Raw genomic sequence first — 17,020 nt, 5'->3', positions numbered from 1 at the left:
ACCAAGAGCAGAATGGTTTTGGTCGACAATGAAATATTGGTTTACATTTTTGAACGCAGATAGTTTTTTACATCATCTGATTTGAAAGAACTTTCACAGTCAGATGTCAGTTTTGTTGGATGGTATTTGTCAACGAATATTGTCAAAGCAGTTTTCACATCTAAAATATTTTTGGACCATAATGTATGGCTTCACAGTATCTTGTGTTTTGACCAACAAATATTAACCAGTATGGTGGTCCATCTTCTCTATACCTCGGAATGTTTTCTCAAGATATCCATAAACCAAGCATTTGGTGTTGAACTAAAGATTTTTATCATGAGTGCTTTCTTTGTCGCTTTAGAAACATAGGGGTCCTTGTTTGGATTCGTCATTTTTTAACCCATAAGAAATGGGTTTATTTGGCGCATTAGGCAGGAGTTGCATCCAGATTTTTGCCCGCAGTGGGAACAATAGCCAGAGGTGTATTTGGAGTTGGAAGGAAGGAGATTTTGAGTACATTAGGTATACTTAAAGAGAAAGCACAACCTATTATACAAACTGTACAGAAAGGTTGGGATGTAGGAGATGAACAAATCTTATTCCAAATCCTGAAACAAGAGGAAAAGTTCAAGGATGGATGGACAATGTAGGAAGACAAGCAGGAAACTATTATAACAAAGCAAATGACTACTATAACCAAGCAGGACACTATATGGACCAAGGTGAAAGATTCTTTAACAGAGGATATAACCATGCACAACAGTGGGTAAAACAATAACCAACCTCAACCGCCTCAAAACGACGTGGGGAATGTAAAGTTTTTTATTGAGATGAAATGAACAATACAGCATTGAGACAAAATGGGTTCAAGATGGATTTGTCGGCTTCCAGCAGTTACACCACGTGTTTGTCAGTTCTTCCTATACCTCAGGAAGTTTTAGACCGACTTAAAAAACCTAAACAACCAGTTGAAAACAAACCAAACTAAAATTTTTTACTGAGATGAAATGACCGAAGAAGTTGAAACGGTAGATTTGACACCACAAACAAAAAGTTCAGAACCATTGTCAAAACCTGTCAAAGAACTTACAGATGAAGAGAAAAATTCAATAATAGAAAGTGCCAGGTCTGGAAATACAAACCCTAACTACAAAGTCACTTTTCATAAAAATGGAACGGCTAGTATCTCAAAAAAGAAACAGACTCTCACAAATAAAATATTGAAGTCTGAAGGAGCTTTCGAGACAACAGATGGAAAAGTTTACTTCACTGACCAACAGTTCATTATAGAACATCTCATTGACTTAGAGTCGAAATATTCTAAACTTTACAACAAACACAAAAAGTTGAAAGGAAAACAAAAACAAATGGCATATGATATTTATGAAGATGTTGACGACACAACTGTTCCTGCAGGTGAGGTAAAGTCAGAGGAACCGAAAAGTGACGAAAAACCGATAGAAGAAGAAAAACCAAAAACTGAAGATAAACCAAAACCAAAGTTTAGTTTGGAAACTAAACCAAGTCAACCTTCATTAGCTGGTATGGGTTGGCGTCAAAGACTTATGGCAGCAGGCGGTTATGTAAAGTAAAGAAAAAAATATTTTTTTATTTTTATAAAAATGCCCCCATATAGAATGGATAGAAAATCTGCTAGAATAAAAGCAGAGTTGCAAAGATATGGTTGGAGAGTTTCGAAGAAGTTTAAATATAGGAAGGGAAGACCCATAAAAGTCTATGACAAATTGTCTGGTCTTCGCTACGAAATGGATTTGGAAACAGCACGTGCCAATTATCCAAACAGACTAGAGAGGTTAGAAGAAGAACGTCTTATGAACATGCCTTTCGATGTGTTAAACATTGCATGAAATAAAAAATTTATTTTTAAAAAGTGACATTTTTTTATTTTATTTGAAATGTACGCTGAGTTTGTTGGAGAAGACCGTTGGGAAACTTGTTTGTTAGATGAGAAATATGAAATGGCATACCATTTTAAAACAATATATTTTTACATATATTAAATGCTTCAGGTTGCAAAACAAAGAACAAAAGTAGCAGATACAAAACCGTTAGACTATATCTTTACAAATGCTGGTAGGACTATTTCAGATGAAGAAATTTCATCCCGAGCATACAGGTTTGACTATCCAATTCGTTGGCTTCAAAGTCCTTCAGATGCAAAGGCAATAGCATTTAGAAGAGTTTTGTTTTCAAATAGAACTAACGCATTTATGTTCGCAGTATATTTTCATGGGCAGTATAAAGGTTCTGATGGTCTAATAGACAAATTTGATGAAATGAGAATCTTTACAGTTCGTTCAGACGAAAGTCTTGAGAAAACTCTAAATGACTTTCAAACTCAAATGAACAAATATTATTGGGAATTTCAAGAAAAATACGACTCTTTACTAAATGGAACATACTATCTGAAACTAGAATATGACAAGATGAACTCCACCGTTTCATTTCAAAAGATTGAAATTAACCCTCCAAGAGATACAGAGTTTTTATTTTGGAAAGTAGACAAACGTTCTTGGGCACAATTTCTTCGGTTACTAAACCAGAACGAACCATTACCACCAGATGGTCCATTTCAATTTATACTTCCACCAGCAGATTTGACAGTTTATAGAAACGTGTTTGACCCTCAAAATGTTATGTGTCATGCAAGTTTCAGTTCAAGCAACAATAGTTTTCTATGTATTGGTAAGGACTTTTATGACTTTGCTTCTAAATTCTACGAACCACCTAGTAACAGTTTCTCTGACTTTCAAGTTTGGTTCACAACAAATGGTGTGCAACATATTATTCCATTGTACTATGACTTTTATCTCGAATTGTCTTTCATATATAACTACGGAAAAGTGCTGAAAAAGTATTGAAAAATAATGTTTATGTTAGCATGTTAGATCTAACACGTTTTCTAACCACTTTTCTAACATCGTAGAAAACTCATGAAAACAATTTATTTTTGACACTTTCACAAAAAACATAAAAAAAGTGAGTTAAAATGAGATGTTTACTGAACTGGTTGGATGTCGCCTTCTGTAGTTATGTAGAATGGTTGACCCGAGAAGTGAAGGAGACCCTTGAGAATTTGTATAATTCGTGGAATTGGACTCTCTCTGTTTGGAAGTAGTATCCAAGGACGCTTGGCAAAGAACTTTATAATGGCTTCCTTCTTTGCTTGCTTTATGTCGTCGAAAGGAGTGCCTTCTGGTACGTCAATTGGAATTCCAGTCGAAATCTCGAGATTCAAGGCAGCCCTTCCAGAAATAGTGGTGAACTTGACCTTGGGCTTCATGACCTTGCGCAAGTAGTCTTTAACAAGCTCGTTAATTTAAATTAGGTAAATTGCCTCATCTAATGGCTCGATGTTGTCCATTGCTACTGTCAGTAAAAGTACTGCTACTGTCAGAAAAAGTACTGCTACTGTCAGTAAAAGTACTGCTACTGTCAGTAAAAGTACTGCTACTGTCAGTAAAAGTACTGCTACTGTCAGTAAAAAGGAAAATTTGAGAGGGTTTTCGACGATAAAGTACTGCTACTGTCAGTAAAAGTACTGCTACTGTCAGTAAAAGTACTGCTACTGTCAGAAAAAGTACTGCTACTGTCAGTAAAAGTACTGCTACTGTCAGTAAAAGTACTGCTAGTAGCAGAGATTTTTATCGTTGGTGGTCCGACGGTTAAGCCACAAACGAATGTCCCACGTCCCACCAACCCTTGGTTGTTCCAGCAATTCCAATCTCAATCCAAATCGAAGAGAGACCAAGAGTTCGAAGAAGGTCTGAACCATAACAGTCCCCTCAGCAACCTCAGTTCCAGCAAGTACCTCCGAATTTCTACCAATTTCCACCTCAAGGTTACTACCCACCACAAGGCTTCCCGAACTACCCTCCTCAGCCTATGCCTTACTGCCCCAACCCTTGGTTGTTCCAGCAATTCCAATCTCAATCCAAATCGAAGAGAGACCAAGAGTTCGAAGAAGGTCTGAACCATAACAGTCCCCTCAGCAACCTCAGTTCCAGCAAGTACCTCCGAATTTCTACCAATTTCCACCTCAAGGTTACTACCCACCACAAGGCTTCCCGAACTACCCTCCTCAGCCTATGCCTTACTTTCCCAACCCTTGGATGTTCCAGCAAGCTCCACCCCAGCAATTCCAATCTCAATCCAAATCGAAGAGAGACCAAGAGTTCGAAGAAGGTCTGAACCGCTTACGCAAAGAGTATGCTACAGCTCCAATTGAGAGAAAGTTGTTCCCGGACCAAAAAATATAATTTAGGTGAAGAGGTTAGATCTAACCTCTTTTCTCACCTCTTGAATTTGTCATGACTTCTTCGTAAACTAAACGTAAATGTTTTGTGAAGAATATAGCAACCGCCGGAATTCAGACGGTTGCTTTTTATACAAAATTCATGCGGGAAATTCTTGAGTTTTGGTTGAAAGAATACGGTGGAGCCAAATGTGGCTCGACCTCAAAACAAGCATTTTATGAGCTTACAAAGGGTGTTATGAATGAATTCAGCAACATACATCCTGACCTCGTTCATTTTGTTGCTAAATTCAGTAAAAATATATTTTAGGTGAAGTGGTGAGATCTAACCTGTTTTCTAACCTCATTTCTAACCTCTTGAATTTTCATGAATTTTATATATTAATGTTTTCGTTATGCCACTTTGTGCCGTCAGTCAGTCAGTCAGTCAGTTTAGGAAATTTACACCAAAAATAATGTTTAGGGTAGAAGGTTAGATCTAACCTGTTTTCTCACCTGTTTTCTACCCTCTTGAATTTTCATGATTTCATCGTACATGTTTTGTCAAACATGAACGTAAATGTTTTGTCAAAACTTCTTCGTAATGAGTGTATATGTTTTGTCAAAACTTCTTCGTAATGAACGTATATGCTTTGTCAAACATGAACGTAAATGTTTTGTCAAAACTTCTTCGTAAATGTTTTGTCAAGACTTCTTCATCGTAATGAGCGTAAATCAGACAAAAATATATTTTAGGTGAAGTGGTGAGATCTCACCTGTTTTCTCACCTCTTTTCTCACCTCATGAATTTTCATGAATTTCCTTAAGATAGAAAAAATAAAATTAGTTTTATTTTTATTTATTTTTTTATTTTGTATGTAAAGACATATATGTCAAACATTGAGTTTGAAACAGTTAAAAAGATAGACAATGACACCAAATTGGTTAGAATAGGTGATTTAAACGTAAGATACTCAAAGAAATACAACAAATATTCTTTGTCAGACATTTTATCTCCATCTGGAAAGAGACCGAAGGACTGGGTTAGAATTGCTTCTACTCAGAAAATTTTGACAAGAAATCCTGAGCTTATGATATCAGTAGCATTTCATGGAACAAGAGCATATCTTATAGACAAAAGTCTTATACCAATAGTTTTGTTATGGTTAGACCCAGTTGTTGGATATAACTTCATAACATATGGTTCATTCGATACGGAACGTTGCAGTGAAGGCTTACTTTACATCGTTCAGAAACCGAAGGACTTCAATACAAAGAGATATAAGATAGGAAGAACATATAATATAACTCAAAGATATGACAGTACAGTCAATAGAGTCAAGGTTGTGTTTGCTAATGATATGAGAGCTGCAGAAACAGAACTACTTGAAAAGTTTGAGAAAATGTATGGTGCTCCCATAAAAGGTAAAGAAACGTTTGAAGTAGATGAGATAGATAAAGCTATAAAATTATTTGACGAAGTTGCTGAAAAATACATGTAAAGCGTTTATTTTTGGTCTTTTGTGAAAAATAGAAAAAATAAAGTTAGTTTTATTTTATTTATTTTTTTGTATTTTTTTGTATGTAAGATATGATTTCAGAGATTTTTTTGACGAAGTGTTACTCTTCACTTCGTCAAAAAATAACAGTTATCTAATGAAAAAGTGTCATTTTTTTCATTTTTTTGTATTTGACGAGAATGTCGGGTAGATGGTTAGATCTAACCTCATTTCTACCCTCTTTTCTACCCTCATGAATTTTCATGAATTTCCCCGAAATAAAAAATAAAACTAACTTTATTTTTATTTATTTTTTTTATTTTGTATGTAAAGATATGATTTCAACAATCGGCACAACAACAGTTCAAACAACAACAGCACCTAACTCGTTAGTTATGAATCCTACGTCAATGTTGGTAGAGATGAAAAACTTCATTCCTTCTTCATATACTTTCGAAACAAAAATCCAGAAGATAAAGCAAGAACTTTTAACAAGTAATTTAGACTGTAGTGCGAAAGATGAAGAAAATGAAGAATATCTTTATGAAATGCAGGACATTATTGACCATTTGCCTAAACTACCTGAAATCCAACAACAAAAACTCACTATTCCTGAATTCGACGAAATTGAAGTGAAACCAACTGACTCAGTAGAAATAAAGAAGTTCATACGTAAGGTAAATTATGAATTCCTTGGTTTTCATTGCAACCATAAAGTTATGGACAAAGATTGCGACATGGTATATAAGAATGTTTCTGACATATATAAATCTGAAGAATTTAAGACCTACGACAACTTTGTTTCGTTAGTTGCTGAATGTGTTTGGGAAATAAGAGATAAAGATAGAAGAGGCAAAGTATGGAACGAACAAATAAGACCCGCTATGTTTGAGATGAAGAGAGCAATTGACGCCTTAGTTGTTTTAGCAGGTAAGGTTTCAGAATATAACGCAAAAATGAACCCGCAATGTTCTAAATGTAAAGCAGCAATGAGGAAATATAACTACTCAGTCAAAGAGATAGAAAGAATGAGAAACGACTATGCAGACTTAAAGAAAGAAGCAGAGAAGCCGGTAGAAGATAAAATGGACATGTTAGAATTTCTGAACAAAAACTATCCAACAGCAGAAGATTTCCTTCTATCTGACGTCAAGAAGAAGTATAAAGAAACTTTCGGTATCGTTAAAACTTTTGACATACTGACAGAAGAAATAGAAGCTACGAAATTGTTTAGAGTCTCACGAATTCAGAACGTTTACCATGTAAAACGCTTATAAAATAACTGGGGTAGAAAAGAGGTTAGAAAACAGGTTAGATCTAACCTTCTACCCTAAACATTATTTTTGTCTGATTTACGCTCATTACGAAGAAGTCTTGACAAAACATGTACGATGAAATCATGAAAATTCATGAGGTGAGAAAAGAGGTTAGAAAACAGGTGAGATCTAACCTTCTACCCTAAACATTATTTTTGTCTGATTTACGCTCATTACGAAAAAGTCTTGACAAAACATGTACGTTCATGTTTGACAAAACATGTACGAAGAAGTTTTGACAAAACATTTACGATGAAATCATGAAAATTCATGAGGTGAGAAAACAGGTTAGAAAACAGGTGAGATCTCACCACTTCACCTAAACATTATTTTTGTCTGATTTACGCTCATTACGAAGAAGTCTTGACAAAACATTTACGAAGAAGTTTTGACAAAACATTTACGATGAAATCATGAAAATTCATGAGGTGAGAAAACAGGTTAGATCTAACCTTCTACCCTAAACATTATTTTTGTCTGATTTACGCTCATTACGATGAAGAAGTCTTGACAAAACATGTACGTTCATGTTTGACAAAACATGTACGTTCATGTTTGACAAAACATGTACGAAGAAGTCTTGACAAAACATATACGATGAAATCATGAAAATTCATGAGGTGAGAAAACAGGTTAGATCTAACCTTCTACCCTAAACATTATTTTTACTGAAAAATGACCAAAAATCTGAGTAAAATGGCATATGCTTGCTTCCCTCGGAAAACCGAGAGAAGAACAGCGAGACCGACTTTTATCTGGGTCGCCAAAACTCTATGAAAACAGTGAAGAACAGCGAGTAAGTAAAAAACCTCAGTCGCCAAAACTCTATGAAAACAGTGAAGAACAGCGAGTAAGTAAAAAACCTCAGTCGCCAAAACTCTATGAAGATGTGAAACAAATAGTTCAAGATACGTTACCTCAAACACACTATGATATGAAAGGTTGTACAATACTTACATTCAAAGAAGACTTACCGCTACTGAAAGAAAAAATAACAGAGTATTTTGACAACTTCAAACAAGTAGGGTAGATGAACTCTTTATTTTTATTGACTTTTTACAATTTGAACTTTGTTTGCGTAGATATGAATTCTGAAAGAAGTATGAGGGTCTTGTATGACTTTGTACTTCTCCCATAGTTCATATCTGTCAAACTTACCTGCCATGGACTCTTTCATAAGTTCCATGAAATCGTCTTCGGACAATCCGGGGAAAAGTATAATGTCAGTAAGTATTCTTTTAACATCCTTACTTAAACTCTTTGCTGTCTGTACACATATTACGACTGAGATGTTAAAGTGTCTGAGCTTCTTAAGAATTCGACACATGTCTTGTTCTCTGTTCTTTAACAAAGGATGAGAAGCAAAGTCATCTAAGATAAGAAGACATCTATGAGGGTATGTCTTCCAATCGTAAGATTGCAATTTCTTCGAAATGTATTCTATCTCTTTCTGTTTGTTTCTGAAGTGTTTCTTCTCTAATATTCTCTGCATTTCCTCATTAGGGTCTTTAAACTTAGAATTTATATACTCATTTATAGCATTATACTTCAAAACTCTTCTTTGGTACTTCTTTATCCAATCTAACAACTCAGTATCCTTTATACATACTAACTTAGACTTCTTTATAATATCTTTGAACGAATTGACGGTTTGGTCAAATTGACCAGAAGTACTACAAATAACAACTAACTCATAGAATGGGTTCTTCTCATCTAGTTCTTGTTGTTGTGCAGCCATTTTAAGATAAGTGAAAGTCTTACCCGACCCAGGTGGTGCAATTAGACCTGTTATACCATTCTGAGCAAATAAGAACTTTTCATGTATAGGCTTTATCTGAGTATTTTCTAACTTTCTCTTGTTCTTATTTAAAACATTCTCAAATTTCTTGTCAATGTCAGCAAACTTTTTTTCTAACATATTTTTAGAAAAATTAAAATTTTTATCTTTTAGAAAATGTCTAGCGATTTCGCTATCTATATTCGAGACAAGCTTTTCGACAGCAAAACATCTGTCGACCATAAAATCTTACATAGTGTAAACAAGAAAGGTGAATTTGTTCTAAAGTTCTGTTTCTGGGAATATGACAAGAACCATAAAACATTAAGCAGAGCAGTCTTAAAATTTGTCAATGACAGACTTGTTGACAGAGATGACGCCTCTTGGAGAGATGAAGTCCAACAAAACTTCTTAGAATGCAAAGAAGACACATGCGCTGTTCTTGAAGATGAAATAGAAAACAGAATAGATGAGCTATTAAAGGACAAAGAACTTTTACATAAATATGGTTCTGAGAAATTTGACATAACTCCACCAGAAAAGAAGAAGAGAGAAAAGAAAGAAAAGAAAGTAGAAGAAGAGAAGAAAGAACCTGAACCAGTTCCAGAGAAAAAGAAATTTGACATGTAAAAATAAAATTTTATTTTTAGAACATTTCTGGGTCAATGTCAATGTTCTCTTCCTCTTTAGGGGCAAACACTGGCTTAGACTCTAAAATCTTTTTACCCAATTTACCTTGAACTTCAACTATCTTAGACTCATAATATTCATAGTCGTCTGCTTTCTTTGGTTCATAAGGTATAACAAGTTTGTATGCTTTGCCTTCTTTAAGGTTTGAGAACCTTCTGTCAAAACTTTCTTTGACTGTTAACAAACCTTCTATGTCTAAGTCTTCAAATTTCGCACCATTTTTAGTCACAATAGCAAACTTAACTGGTTCGATGTTCCAAACTTTGCTGAATGAAGACTTTTCAAAATGGTAGAAGTAAACATTCAAATATGTGAATGGGTCTAGTTCTTCTTTAAGTCCTGACATGTACTTGTTTACTGAGATGAATTTTGTCATCTTTTCTATCGGATAAAAAAATATTTTTTTTTAAAATTTACTCAGAAAAAATTTTCTTTGTATATACACCATTCTGAACATCTAAAAGACTTTTGACATTTGCCAAGAATGTTCGTTTAGACGCTGTCATATAACCATATTCTTGACAATATTGTTTATACGAATCGTACAATGACCTTTCATCTAATGACACAAAGTCAGTTTCATCTATGAACAGTTCATATACACTCTTGTTTGCTTCTAACAATGTTTGTCTCTCTTCGGTATGTGGAATTTGTCTTGGATTGAACTTAGAAATATCTAATGTCATAAAATATGAGAACAAGTGGTTGTAAAAGTCAGATGTCAAAGTTTCTGCTAAGTCGTCAAAATATTCTGTATCTTGCATATGAGAATCTGACGTTCTGACAACTACATATCTTCTGTCAGAACTTTCTAACTTCATCGGAACAGCATTGTTTGAAACCATAATGAAGTTTGCAACATTTTCACAAACTCTTTGGTCTTTATACTTTCTTTCAACAACTCCAACTTTATCTGTTATAAGACTCTTCAAAGCATCTGAGTTCAAAACTTTTGTTGTATCTATACTTTGAAGTTCATTGCAAACTATAAGTTTCATATTCTCTATTGAGGAGTTAAACTTGCCACAGATGTTTTCTAAGTTTGTCATATTCGGATTCGAATAACCTTCTAACAGTTTGCACAAAATATCTGTAAAGAATGTGTTCTTACCAGTTCCTTGTTTTCCAATTATAATGAGAGCAGTTTCATTTTTAGCACTTGGATGTTGTAAGATGTTTGCAAACCAACATAAGATATACTCATAAACCTTTTCGTTTCCATTGCATATAATTTCTTTGACATGGTCTAACCAAGCTTCTATAATATTTTCTTTCCATTCTACTTGTTCATATTTATATCCAGTGAAGATAGAATAGAAGTTTGGAGAAGGTGTATAGAACTTTATACCTCGAACTGAAAAATCTTCTAACTTTGACAATAAGATATCCCAAGCATCTAACATCTTCATGCCAACTTGTACGACTTTTATTTTCTTAAGTTTCTGTCTACATTCTTGTTCTGAAACTATTGTCGCTTTAGGTTTGTTAAAGACTACATCCCATTCTTTCATGACATAACATTCTGGGGCAGAGTCGACATAAATGACTAAACGTTTCAAATTCTCGACTGCTTTGTTATAGTCTCGAAATGGACACATATTTCTGAATGCTTGGAAGTCATAAAAATCTGAAACATCTATTCTGTACATTTTTATAAAAATAAAAAAATATTATTTTTTTATTCTTGACTTTGTTGTTCCATTTGTTGCATTTGTTGTTCTTGAGCTATTTGTTGTTGAAGTTGTTCTTGTAATACAATACTTTCACCAGTTGCATCTTCCAATTCGAAACTTTCTGCCGTCATTGACAAATACATAGGACATAAAAGTTTTACAGGAACAAAGTTTGCGTCAACTAATGTCAACGTTATACTTGCCAAAGTGTTTGAGTTCACTAAGGTTGAAAATTCTGCATTCGAATGAACAATAGGCAAACCAGCAGAGAAAGTATTGTTTATACGCATAAGTATCTTTTGGTCATAATAGTTTCTGTCGACATTCGAATAACACTTTGAACCTAAGTTTGAAACAATATATAAGATTGGTGTGCTTAATGTCAATGGAATAGACATTCCTTGTATGACACCTTTTCCTGTTATAGGAAACTGTTGGTAGTAAAAACCAGAAATAAGTTTTGTATTATAGCTCATATCGTTTATAGTAAATCAGTCGGACATCCAAACATAATGAAACCTGCTCTAGTTGCAGCACATGTTACACCCGTACTTAAAGTATTAAATAAGTCAACAAAACCTATTGGTGGTATATCTGAGTAAGTATCTTCAAAGGAGTATTTTTTACCATTCACAACAATAAAGTCTTCTGGTGTCAAAAGAGCAAAACAGGCTTTAGTCGTCATTGTGTTTAAGGTTAGTTTTACAATATCGTCCTTGAGGACTTTGTAAGTTTGTTGTTATAGAATTATATGACTCAGGGTTTTTAGTCGTAATAGTATAAACCATTATGTCTTCTGCCATTTACTTAGCAAATAAATTTTAATGAAATGTTGTGGTCGTCAATATTTTTATAACGTCTGGAAACTATATTTTAAGTTCAACGTTTCACCTCCTTTCATAACGTATATCTTGTCAATGGCATTATATGAAACACCACAGCACTAATGTCGGGTTCTATTTCTTTGATGTTTATATCGTCTGCCTCTGTCAAAAGTTTCAATAGTTCTTTCAAAACTTCATGAGGTGCAATGACATATGAGTTCACTTTTACAGGGTTGTGTTCGACCAAGTTTAACATTATACTAAAGCTTGACAAATCTTCTCCTGAGTTTGAAGTTTGTCTTTCAGTTGTTGGTAGTCGTTTCGAATATCTGCAACAGAAACTTAAGTCTCTGTTTAACTTCAGGATATGTTGGTTGTTCTTTTACAGGAACATTGTTATACCATCTTCGTCTTCGTATGGTTTCCCCACTTCAACATCTCTGTCTTTGACATTGACAATAACACTTTGACTGTTTGTTTGAGTTGGTGAATTTAACTTCACATCTGCCACCGCCATTAAACCTTTTGAAACACTTACGCTTCTATTTTTCGGAAATGACATTTTACTTAGAATAAAAAGATGGACGTATTCGGATATCTCTTTGAATTGAAGCAGAACAAAGTTTATACTCACAAACAATACAAATACATTGACAGAATAGTTCTTTACACAAACAATGGAAAATGTTATAGAATAGCAGTCTTTGCTGAACTAAATATTTTCATAAAGCAAAGAAAGTTGGTATAACTGAAATGGTGAAAGTTCTTGAAGCAGACAAAATATAACTTCAAAACTTACAGATATTACTAAAGGAAAGTTTATAATACAATATTATGTCAAAACTGGCGTACTGTCAATATTTGACGGAGAGAAGTCAGTTCAAGAACAACTTACTGACCTGCTGCCAAAATCTGCTCGATGGAAGCTGTCGTTATGGCCAATCTGAGGAGCCCCAGCAGGTTTCATCGAACGAATCTTCAAGAGCATCTTCCGTGAAAAGTGCTTATTGGTTTTGTAAACTTCTTTGCTTTCAATTCATCTGGACCGTCTCTGTCACCAGTATATTGTATTTGAACTGTACCAACAGTTGAAATACCACCATAAAGTCTTCTGAGTCAGCAAATGGAATGCCAAGCCAAAAGTTTGAACGGTCTCCATTTGTATATTGAGTGTTTTTTGACCTCCTGTATGAGTCCATACTTTCACATATGGCATAAATAGAACTTTGCATTTCAGGGTTAATGGTTGTTGTGAAGTTGTTGTTAAAGTCATAGCATCTAATGTCAAGTTGTATGACCTCATATCCTCACTGTAGAATATTCTTCTCTTGGATAATATTTGCCATCTATGTTTATATGATATTTAATACCAGGGTTGTAGAAACAAGAATAGTCATTTATAGTTCGTCTGAACAGTACAAACATAGTATCTGCATGTTTCATTGCAGTTGTTAAAGCAATATCTGTTCTTGCACCTGGGTCAGCACTTTGGTTTCAACTTCACCTGCAAAGTCTTTGACAGATATTTGGTGTATAGGGAACATAAGTGGAACTGCAATATATTTGGCAGCTAAAGCATTTGAAATATCTGGGTCCAACATATAGACTGCAAGTCTGCTTTCTATTCTCTTGCATTCAAATTTTTCGCATGTGAACTTAACTGGGTCCCAAGCATCTTCCAGCAGCATTGAAATAATAGTTTACTTCAGTGTTGAGGTTTGAGAAACCAAAGTCTAAGTCAACCTTGCCTTTGCAAAATTCGGCGAATGACGTTTTATTTGTTCCCATTACGTCTGTAAGAGTGAATGGGTCTTGTGTTGGTGCAATGACTAAGTTATTTTTGCTTGGAGTAAGTTCAATAGAAATTTTTCCTGCCCAGTTTGGCAAGTATCTTAAAAACCTGAAGATGAGGAAAGATGACAAAGGAACTCTAAGTTTCAGTTTTACTTTGGTTACTGCTGCTGCAGTTTGTCCAGAAAGGTTAACATAAACTCCTGGAACGTTAGGGTCAAGTCTTCTTATTTTCTCAATAGTTGCATACTGGTCTGTTTGTTCTCTAGCTTGTGGTTGTACTGAGTTTCTCAAAGCGAACCATTCATAGTTTGCCCATGTTACTGTTTGAACTAAGTCAGAGTTAGAATATATCTTATATCCCATGAAAACTTCTGGAGCATATTGGTATCCGACATAGAAAATTCCATTGCAACCTTTCTTGTCAGACAACTTGGCAGAAGGTTTTATTTCAATGTCTTGTTCCACGTATAAGAATGAGTTGTCAATAGAAATAATATGAAACCTGTCGCAAGCAATATCTACTGTTGTTGAAGAACCTTCACCAAACTCACCTACATTTCCATAAGAAACAGCAGTTGTATATTCGTAAGTTCCAGGAACTATTTCTGACCTTCTAATGGCATTGTCGCATTCGTTATACCATTCGGAAACATTTCCGTTCATGGCATCCAAAACTGTTGGCGTTATATTCTGAGCGGCGTACATTTCATATGGGTAAAAATATAGAATAGTTGGATTTATGTGTCATAATTGTTTCGGACCAAGCTTTACTTTCTTCCTGACTGAGTTTTTAACTCTTCTTTTTCCTTCATTGCCACTACTTTCACTAGATGAAGTTACTTCTTCACTACTTTCACTTTGTTCTACTCTTCTTCTTTGGTGTCGCTTTTGGTAACTTGCCCTCTGCTTCAAGTTGTTGCATCTTTGCCTCATGTTCACCTAGTATGTTGTAAATTTCCCATGTCCTTTTTGCCTTTGGGCTCTGGTCGCCCATCTCAGGTAACCTATATCCTAGAAAGATTTTGTCATAGTTTGTATTTGAGTCTTCGCGTATTGTTTGCATGACTCTTTCCTGAGTTTCCGGTTCAAGCTCTTCAAACAGAGCTTGTCCATATGGAATAAGCTCGTTTCCAAATATATGTTTTTGTAGCCATTCTGGTTTTCTTTCCATGTAACCAATAATATCTTTTGTGAATGGGAAAGCTTTTACCCAATGTTTCAGTCTTGCGTCATTTATTTCTGTAGTTGGTTTTATTTTGTCAAGGAACGTGTTTTTCAATACTAACATTTCATTTGGTACTGTCCATTTGAGTTTTCTTAAATATTCATCCCTTCTCAGTTCATTGTCTGCAAAGTAAGTTTTTATGACATTTTGCAAACTTTCGTTTGCAAGGTCATGTACAATAGGTTCTCTTCCTTCTCTCTCCCTAACTTTCTTTCTAAACTCTTCACCAAATATACCATCTCTATGGTTCTGTGTAGTTCTTTGAGATAAATGTTCTAGAACGTCAGGTGTTATATTTCCATCAGCCATGTTCATTTCATACTGGTCCAAAATATCTGCATGTTTCATATCTTTCAATGGCATTAAAGCCGCGCTGAAAATACCAGCTATATCTGGTTCACCATTCACTTCCATTGCGTCTACAACTTCTTGGAATTGTGGTTGTAAGTTTATGAACCACCTATCCGGATTAGCTTTATGACCCCATCTCATTGTAGTTCCATAGTCCTGCAGAAACAAAAGTAGGTTTGTTTCCATATTGGTTAGGTTCTGAATGAACTTTAAACAATGTTTCATTTCTATATGTTTTGTTGAAATTTAACCTTTTATTTTCACCGAGTTCAGCCAAAGATTGAACGTTATATGGTCGTAAGTAAAAAGGATTATTGTATTTGCGTACATTTTCTTTCCAGTACTTCCATTCTATGCTGAATATTTTCATCTGATGTTGGAGTCTTTTGTATGTCGGCGAACATTTTTCGATATTCTTCTACTATGTCAGCCGAATTTTTCTTAGACTCTTGGAAAGATTCCATATTCACCTCATACTCTTGTTGAGGGTCAAGATTTTTCGGCTGTTCCAAATCTTCATCTAGTTCTGTGAAGTTAGTTTCCAAAGGAGGGACTTGTTCGTTTCCTTCAGGCTCTTCTAGCTGTTGTTGCTGAACTATTTCTTCCATGTCTGGTTGTATCTGAACTTCTTCCTGTTGAGTTTCTTGTACCTCATCTGCTGGCATTTCATATATTCCGAGACCGTTTTTAACAAGTTCCCTATCTAAGTCATCCGGACTCATAAACCTTTCTTCTTTCGTTCCGTCTCTATTTTTTACGCGTTTCATGAAGAGAGTTGAATTATCATTTAGCTCTGACACCAAATATCTCGGAGTAAATTCATTCATGTCATTTGGATGATATGCTATTAAATCATATCCCTTAGCGAGCTTGTATTTTCCAGGTTTAAGATTATATCCCATTTGGTGCTGAACCATAAAGCTAAATAGGTTCGGGTCAGTATTTCCTTCCTTGAACTTTCTAATAGCTTCTTTATATCTGTCACTAAAGTCAAGAGTATCTGGGTAACCATAATCTTCCTTAAGCATTTTTAAGAATTCTTGGTTTCCTTGTTCTCTACTTCTTTTATGTCCTTGCTCTGTTTGTGGTTGTTGTTGTGCAGGTTTTTGAACTGTTGGTTGTTGTGTAGTGTTTTGAACTGTTGGTTGTGGTGCTGGTTGTGGAGGTGGTTGTTGTGCTGGTTTTGGTTGCTGTGCAGGGTTTTGAACTGTTGGTTGCTGTGCAGGGTTTTGAACTGTTGGTTTTGGTTGTTGTTGTTGTGCTGGATTTTGAACTGTTGGTTGTTGTGTTGGTTTTGGTGCATGCCTGTGTCTGTGTCCATGTGACGATGTAAATGTTTTAGGTAGTCCTGGTGCAGGTGCTTCTCTTGGAGGGTTTGGTGGTATATAAGTTCCACCAGCTGGCACATATGTTCCATCTGCAGCATAATGTCCTACCTGACTTTTCGTTCTTAAGAAAGCATTTACTAGGTCTGTTTTGGTCTGTTGTAACTCTTTTTCTTGACTTTCCACAACAGTTGCTCTAACGGCGTCATAGGCACTTTGAACTGCCTGTCTCGTTGCTGCATCTGTTATTTTCGTCATATTTTGTGCTACTTCTTTTAACTCTTTGTCGAAACCTTCAGACTTCAGTTT

At 35.0% G+C, this 17,020-nt stretch overlaps 13 protein-coding genes across 13 annotated transcripts, besides 1 other annotated feature; 8 read left to right on the top strand and 5 right to left on the bottom strand.

The window, feature by feature from the left end:
* Positions 1-15,585: part of a mobile genetic element that runs on past the window's edge.
* Positions 990-1,574, top strand: TVAGG3_0673520 (phage tail repeat-like family; the record flags this gene model as incomplete). The annotated part of the gene is made up of 1 exon (XM_051242486.1): positions 990-1,574. The coding sequence occupies one exon, from the start codon at positions 990-992 to the stop codon at positions 1,572-1,574; it is 585 nt and encodes a 194-aa protein (XP_051089073.1).
* On the top strand, positions 1,620-1,850 carry TVAGG3_0673510 (uncharacterized protein; the record flags this gene model as incomplete). The annotated part of the gene is made up of 1 exon (XM_051242485.1): positions 1,620-1,850. One exon carries the CDS (start codon positions 1,620-1,622, stop codon positions 1,848-1,850), a length of 231 nt encoding a protein of 76 aa, XP_051089072.1.
* On the top strand, positions 2,004-2,864 carry TVAGG3_0673500 (uncharacterized protein; the record flags this gene model as incomplete). Its single annotated transcript, XM_051242484.1, has 1 exon — positions 2,004-2,864. The coding sequence occupies one exon, from the start codon at positions 2,004-2,006 to the stop codon at positions 2,862-2,864; it is 861 nt and encodes a 286-aa protein (XP_051089071.1).
* Positions 3,889-4,194, top strand: TVAGG3_0673490 (uncharacterized protein; the record flags this gene model as incomplete). Its single annotated transcript, XM_051242483.1, has 1 exon — positions 3,889-4,194. The coding sequence occupies one exon, from the start codon at positions 3,889-3,891 to the stop codon at positions 4,192-4,194; it is 306 nt and encodes a 101-aa protein (XP_051089070.1).
* TVAGG3_0673480 (organellar and viral DNA polymerase type B) lies at positions 5,128-5,672 on the top strand (the record flags this gene model as incomplete). Its single annotated transcript, XM_051242482.1, has 1 exon — positions 5,128-5,672. A coding segment is annotated over one exon (545 nt), but the record flags the coding sequence as incomplete, so codon positions are not given.
* On the top strand, positions 6,081-7,013 carry TVAGG3_0673470 (organellar and viral DNA polymerase type B; the record flags this gene model as incomplete). The annotated part of the gene is made up of 1 exon (XM_051242481.1): positions 6,081-7,013. A coding segment is annotated over one exon (933 nt), but the record flags the coding sequence as incomplete, so codon positions are not given.
* On the top strand, positions 7,756-8,082 carry TVAGG3_0673460 (uncharacterized protein; the record flags this gene model as incomplete). Its single annotated transcript, XM_051242480.1, has 1 exon — positions 7,756-8,082. The coding sequence occupies one exon, from the start codon at positions 7,756-7,758 to the stop codon at positions 8,080-8,082; it is 327 nt and encodes a 108-aa protein (XP_051089067.1).
* Positions 8,098-8,970, bottom strand: TVAGG3_0673450 (protein of unknown function, DUF4106 family; the record flags this gene model as incomplete). The annotated part of the gene is made up of 1 exon (XM_051242479.1): positions 8,098-8,970. One exon carries the CDS (start codon positions 8,968-8,970, stop codon positions 8,098-8,100), a length of 873 nt encoding a protein of 290 aa, XP_051089066.1.
* TVAGG3_0673440 (uncharacterized protein) lies at positions 9,007-9,459 on the top strand (the record flags this gene model as incomplete). Its single annotated transcript, XM_051242478.1, has 1 exon — positions 9,007-9,459. The coding sequence occupies one exon, from the start codon at positions 9,007-9,009 to the stop codon at positions 9,457-9,459; it is 453 nt and encodes a 150-aa protein (XP_051089065.1).
* On the bottom strand, positions 9,476-9,895 carry TVAGG3_0673430 (protein of unknown function, DUF4108 family; the record flags this gene model as incomplete). Its single annotated transcript, XM_051242477.1, has 1 exon — positions 9,476-9,895. The coding sequence occupies one exon, from the start codon at positions 9,893-9,895 to the stop codon at positions 9,476-9,478; it is 420 nt and encodes a 139-aa protein (XP_051089064.1).
* TVAGG3_0673420 (uncharacterized protein) lies at positions 9,933-10,568 on the bottom strand (the record flags this gene model as incomplete). The annotated part of the gene is made up of 1 exon (XM_051242476.1): positions 9,933-10,568. One exon carries the CDS (start codon positions 10,566-10,568, stop codon positions 9,933-9,935), a length of 636 nt encoding a protein of 211 aa, XP_051089063.1.
* TVAGG3_0673410 (uncharacterized protein) lies at positions 11,198-11,590 on the bottom strand (the record flags this gene model as incomplete). The annotated part of the gene is made up of 1 exon (XM_051242475.1): positions 11,198-11,590. The coding sequence occupies one exon, from the start codon at positions 11,588-11,590 to the stop codon at positions 11,198-11,200; it is 393 nt and encodes a 130-aa protein (XP_051089062.1).
* Positions 13,788-14,515, bottom strand: TVAGG3_0673400 (uncharacterized protein; the record flags this gene model as incomplete). Its single annotated transcript, XM_051242474.1, has 1 exon — positions 13,788-14,515. A coding segment is annotated over one exon (728 nt), but the record flags the coding sequence as incomplete, so codon positions are not given.
* Positions 15,586-17,020: the final 1,435 nt, after the last annotated feature.

This window comes from Trichomonas vaginalis, chromosome III (genome assembly GCF_026262505.1).
Source record: "Trichomonas vaginalis G3 chromosome III, whole genome shotgun sequence".
Classification (NCBI taxonomy): Eukaryota; Parabasalia; order Trichomonadida; family Trichomonadidae; genus Trichomonas; species Trichomonas vaginalis.
This window is presented reverse-complemented; position numbering and strand designations above follow the sequence as displayed.